The sequence below is a fragment of the Mus caroli genome, chromosome 2 (genome assembly GCF_900094665.2).
Source record: "Mus caroli chromosome 2, CAROLI_EIJ_v1.1, whole genome shotgun sequence".
NCBI classification, from domain to species: Eukaryota; Metazoa; Chordata; class Mammalia; order Rodentia; family Muridae; genus Mus; species Mus caroli.
In genome coordinates, this window is record NC_034571.1 from 103,307,782 (window position 1) to 103,314,115 (window position 6,334).

A 6,334-nucleotide genomic window follows, 5' to 3' on the forward strand; every position below is an offset into this window, starting at 1 on the left:
TGTTTGTGTCCCTGCCACGGGATCCTATCATTTCATCTGTCTTCTCATTGGTTCATGGGACTCCACAATAGACTGGTTCCCTTTGCATTAACCATGGCATCTTTAGTATCTAGTTTCACTTTATACAAAGTTGGGATATATGGGGGCTGGGCAGATAGTTCAGCTGGTAAAGTGCTTGCCATGCAGGTAGGTATAAGACCTTAGTTCCTTCCCAGAAGCCATATGAGAACCCAGGTGTGATGTCGCAAGCTGGTATCCCTAGTGGTAGGGAGGTGGAGACAGGAGATATATAGGGTTCACTGGCCAGGCAGCCGAGGCACTTGCTGAACTTCAATCAGGAGAAACCCTTCTTTATAAATCAAGATGTACTGCTTCTGAGAACTGAGGCTGTTCTCTGGATACACACCACACCCACTCATACTCAGACATCTACATACATGCACACACCTACACATACCCCACACACAAACTCACACACACACACACACCACACAAACTCACACACACAAACTCACACACACCACACAAACTCATCACACAAACTCACACACACACACACACCACACAAACTCACACACACACACACACCACACAAACTCACCACACACACACACACTCCATCATTTAAGTGTGAGTAGTAGGATCTATAGGCCTTGGGTAAAACTGTGTTTTTTACACCCACTTCTAATTTCAACAGTCTTACAGGTTTTCCAGTGTTGAGCAAAGTAAATGTTGAATGCTGTTTCTCTAATACTTTTCGAATAAGGTCTTAACTGTGGTTGAAGGCAACCCCAAGTCTGTCACATTATGATATTAAGATCTGGCTGCAGCTAAACACCTCTGCTTATACATTCTACTCTTGGTCCCGTTTCCCCAATAATACTGCCCAAGTTCCCTTCTAACTCACTTTCTGGGGAGGGGGGGGCGCGGGGGAAGTCTGTCAATGACTGTTTTGCCTGCTTGTATGTACAACCTCATGAATGCCTGGTTCTTGCAGAGGCCAGAGGGCAGCACTGGATCCCCTGGAAATGCCATTACAGCCAGTTGTGAGCCACCAAGTGGGTGCTGGGAACTAAACCCAAGTTCTCTGCAAGGGCATCACGTTCCCTTTAACTGCTGAGCTATCTCTTGATCCATTCCAGAATTCTGTCATCTGAACCACTATCATATTGGGAATATTTATAGCTGTTTCTTTTCTGAATAAAATTATCTCATGCCATGGAAGTTTCGAATTACATGGTACTATCTACCAAAGCTGACTGAATATACATATGCCCCAGGACTCAGTGATTCCATTCCTTGACTATACACAGAAAAGTGCATAGTAAGCAGTAAACAATGTAAAAGCTCACCACCAGCAGAATGGTAAGAGATATATGTGATGGAAGTCTATGGAGAATAAAAATAAACAAACTTCTATCCATGCACTCATGACTGTTCCAGAGACAATGAGCAGAACAAGCTGTGCTATGAAAGAACATATAGTAACAATCCAATTTTATATAAAGGTTTATAATGTGGAAAACCTAGCTTATATTTTTACAAGTCAGAGCTGTGGTTAAATTTGAGGGGGCAACAACTAATTTTTATTCCACATGGGCAAGTTGCGTTTGGTCAATGGTCTATTACTGATTCAGAAAGGAATGTATGTACTGGGATTGAAAAGCAAAGTTGAACATTTATAGCATTTTATCAGAGGTCAGTGTACTGAATCTAGTGATTAAAACATGAAGCCTTCATTTTCAAATTATTTTTTGTCATTTAGTTTATGCCATATCTCTGTGTGATAGGTTACCAAGTAGTAAACGGATAGAAGCTGAAAGCACTCAGTATCAAAAAACCAAAAACCAGAAAGCCCCAAATCTGCCAGTTGTGGTGGCATAGATCTTTAATCCCAGCACTTGGGAGGCAGAGACAGGCAGATCTCCATGAGTCTGAGACCAGCCTGGTCTATGTACCAAATTCTGGGCCTGCCAAGTCTACATAATGAGACCCTGCCTCAACAATATAAATCAACCAACCAATCAATCAATCAATCAATCAATCAATCAATCAATCAATCAATTAAAAGCACACCACTCACTGAAATCTCATGGTTTCTGTCTTGTGAGTTTTCTGGTGGGTAACGAGGTTTGATTTACAGCTAAAGAAATTTCCACACTCTTGACATTCATAGGGTTTTTCTCCTGTGTGAATTTTCTGGTGGCGAATGAGGTTTGATTTCCTACTGAAGGCTTTCCCACACTGGGGACAGCCATTGGATTTTTCTCCTGTATGTATTCTGTAGTGCACAGTGAGGGTTGCCTTCTGGCGGAAGGACTTTCCGCAGTCACTGCAGATATAGGGCTTCTCCCCAGTGTGTATCCGCTGACAGAGGGTCCGGGTTGTCTTCTGGGAGAAGGACTTTCCGCAGTCACTGCAGATATAGGGCTTCTCCCCAGTGTGTATCCGCTGACGGAGGGTCAGGGTTGTCTTCTGGCGGAAGGACTTTCCGCGGTCACTGCAGATGTAGGGTTTCTCCCCTGAATGAGTCCTTTGGTGCACCGTGAGCGTTGTCTTCTGGATAAACGACTTCCCACACGCTGTGCACTTCTCCCCTGTGTGAGTTCTCTGATGGTCGATTAGGTATGACTTTTTTCCAAAGGCACTTCCACACTGAGTGCATTCGTAGGCTTTCTCCCCCGTGTGTGCCTTGTGGTGCCTGGTGAGGGTTGCCTTTTGGCGGAAGGACTTCCCACAGTCCACACAGAGATAGAGTTTCCCCTCTGTATGTGTTTTTCCGTGGAGTGTCAGATCCGTCTTCTGACGGAAGGCTCTCCCGTACTGACAGCAAATATAGGGCTTCTCCCCTGTGTGGATCCGCTCGTGCTCAATAAAGTAGGACTTCCTTCTAAAGCTGTTCCCACAGTAAGGACACTGGAAGGCCCTCTCATCCATCTGAGAGCTGGGGTGCATAACAAACACTGACTTTCTGCAAAGGAGCTCCCCATATTTGTTGTATGAAGAACATTTCTTTTCCATAAGATCATGTGGATGAATACCAAGGTCTGACTTTTCAAAAAAAGTGATGTCATCTTTACTGTAGTTGAAGTTCCCGCCTCCTCTGTGATCTCTGTCATGTGGAAATTCCACTCCTGTCATGAGGAAGGAGCTGTCACATTTGTTATATTCAAACCTCTGCTCTGGAATCTGGGTCTTCTGGTGCTGAGCGAGCTCCCATTCAGAGCTCAGATCCCTTCTGATTTGTTTATAGAGGATCGAGGCAGGATGCATTTTCTCCTGCTTCGAAGTCAGGATTGATCCCTCCCATTCTTTACTTCCACCCAACTTCCCCATTGCAGGGTTTATATCTCCACCGATGAATTCTGAGATATTTTTCAGAACTTTTCCATCAGTTTTATACTCAAATAGTGTTTTGGAAGTAACACGGTTCTTGCCTAGGGTTTCCCCATAAGCGCTGCTTCTCTCCTTAATTAGCTTCTTGTGCTTGATGATTACGATCGATTTAGGAGGCTTGCCCTGGTAGTCACTGAACTTCACCAAAATTTCTTCCTCTTCTAGATAGCTCTGACTTGGAAAGATTCTCTCTGTCCACAGCTCCTCTCCTTGTTCCAACTTGCGGATCAGATCAGGTTTTGTTATGTGAAATCCCACAGAGATGAAATGACAGTAGTTTTCTAGCATCACATCCCTGTAGAGGGCTTTCTGGGCAGGGTCCAGTCATTGCCACTCCTCCTGGTGAAGTCCACGGTCACATCCTTGAATGACGCTGATCCCTTAGACATGGCTTTGAGATTTGCGGGAGACGAGCCTCCTTGTCTGAGCTCCTCTTTTGGAAATGGGAAGAGTCCAGGCCTGGCTCGGCCTCTCAGTTTCCTCCCCGGTCTTCCCATCTGGATTCGATCTCTCCATCGCCCTCAAGATCCGGAGCATCCACTGCGGTCCTCAGCCTCTCCCAACGTCTCGAACCGCCAGATTTAGGGATTTATCTTAGTATTAAAGCTTGGTGGCAGGTACTGAGCAATCTCTACAATCTGTAATGGTGTGTGAATGGAAATGTCTCCCATAGACTCCTAATAGGTGTGACACTATTAGGAGATGTGGCCTTGTTGGGATGGGCTTGACATTGTTGGAAGAAGTGTGTCAGTGGGAGTTAGATATGAGGTCTCAGATGCTCATGTCAGCCCCAACATAACATTGTCTTCTTGCTGCCTGCTGATCTTGATATAGAACTCTTAGATCCTTTTCTAGCATGCATGCTGCCATGCTTCCTGCCATGACAGAATTAGACTAAAGCTCTGAAATTAGAAGCCAGCCCCAATTATACAAGAGTTAACATGGTCATTGTGTCTATTCATAACAATAGAAACCCTAAGACACAGCCCTAACATTATCATTATTGAATGTTAAATTTTGGGATAAGTTGTTATATTCTGAGAATAACCTTTTTCCTTCATTAACCTAGGAGCAGCAGATAATCTGAATAAGGGAATGCTCTGATACATTTCCCAAAACACTTTTGGTTTACAAAACTCATAAACTGGTTACTTGTTCCACTATAATTGAGCTACTCAAATGCCTTCATTTTACAAGTATAACTACTGAGGCTTAGAAAGCACTAATTTGCCCAGTGGTTGGAGATCAAGCTCAGTATGTAAAGTGCTTATCTGACATGCTTGAGCTCTGGGTTCGATCTTCAGGGTCATATAAACTGGGCATGGTGGTATATGTGAATAATCCTAATCCAAGCATCTAGAAGGCAGAGGCAGAAAGAATAGGAGTTCAGGTTCATTCTTAGCTATATTGAGAGTTTGAGACTATCTGGGGCTACATGAGTCCCTCCCCAAAATAAAAGTTAACTTGCCAGAATTCACATGTTTAGGTCTCCACATTCACCAGAAAGTCATCTTTAGTTTGAAAGTGAGTTTTGAATCAATGTGATGTCATAGTATCCACCTCATGCACAACAGTTTTCATTTAGTACCAAACAACAATTCCTGTGAGTAAACATAGTGTGTTCTAATTTAAAGCCATCAAAATATCTCGACCTGGGCCCAATGATTCATGTCTATAGCCCCAGCTACTTGAGAAGTCAAATAGGAAGATTATAAAGTCAAACTCAACCTGGCATATAGCATGGAACTCGTGTTTAGCGTAGGCAAAGTACTGAGAATATGCCCCCCCAAAAGAATTAACACTACTGCATTTCCCCAGCGCAAGTGATGCTCTGAGTTCAAGCACAAGTATCCAGCATCCCCACCTCCATGTGCAGCGACCATCATATTAGATATGAAGGCCACATAATTATTAGCTATGAAATACAAATAAGATGTTAGCAGAGTAAGGAAATAATCCATACTAATTCCTGCTAAAGTTGTACTATCGTTTTGAAAATACAAATTATGGTTCTCCTACTACTAATTTAGTACCCATTGACTGTAATTTCTTTTGTGCCAAGCAATATGGTAGATTTTAGCAATATGCAATGAATGAAACAATTCCTTTCCTTCAAGAAAATGTTTTGATCTTTGACAAGGGAGCAAAAACCATCCAGTGAAAAAAGACAGCATTTTCAACAAATGGTGCTGGCACAACTGGCAGAAATCATGTAGAAGAATGCGAATAGATCCATTCTTATCTCCTTGTACTAAGGTCAAATCTAAGTAGATCAAGGAACTTCACATAAAACCAGAGACACTGAAACTTATAGAGGAGAAAGTGGGGAAAAGCCTTGAAGATATGGGCAGAGGGAAAAATTCCTGAATAGAACAGCAATGACTTGTGCTATAAGATCGAGAATAGACAAATGGGACCTCATAAAATTGCAAAGCTTCTGTAAGGCAAAAGGGCCACCAACAGATTGGGAAAGGATCTTTACCAATTCTAAATCAGATAGGGGACTAATATCCAATATATATAAAGAACTCAAGAAGATGGACTCCAGAAAATCAAATAACCCCATTAGAAAATGGGCTCAGAGTTAAACAAAGAATTCTCACCTGAGGAATACCGAATGGCTGAGAAGCACCTGAAAAAATGTTCAACATCCTTAATCATCAGGGAAATGCAAATCAAAACAACCCTGAGATTCCACCTCACACCAGTCAGAATGGCTAGGATCAAAAATTCAGGTGACAGCAGATGCTGGCGAGGATGTGGAGAAAGAGGAACACTCCTTCATTGTTAGTGGGATTGCAAGCTTGTACAACCACTCTGGAAATCAATTTGGCGGTTCCTCAGAAAATTGGACATAATACTACCGGAGGATCCAGCAATACCTCTCCTGGGCATATATCCAGAAGATGTTCCAACCGGTAAGAAGGACACATGCTCC

The 6,334-nt window shown here is 42.9% G+C and overlaps 1 protein-coding gene across 1 annotated transcript in view; it reads right to left on the minus strand.

Annotated features, from left to right (window-relative positions):
• LOC110284499 (zinc finger protein 382-like) overlaps positions 1–3,893 on the minus strand; it is an 8,064-nt gene extending 4,171 nt beyond the window's left edge. The window contains 3 exon segments of the mRNA XM_021150262.2: positions 2,084–2,444; positions 2,529–3,740; positions 3,743–3,893. Of these exon segments, the coding sequence (XP_021005921.2) occupies positions 2,084–2,444; positions 2,529–3,740; positions 3,743–3,893 (1,724 nt within the window).
• Positions 3,894–6,334: the final 2,441 nt, after the last annotated feature.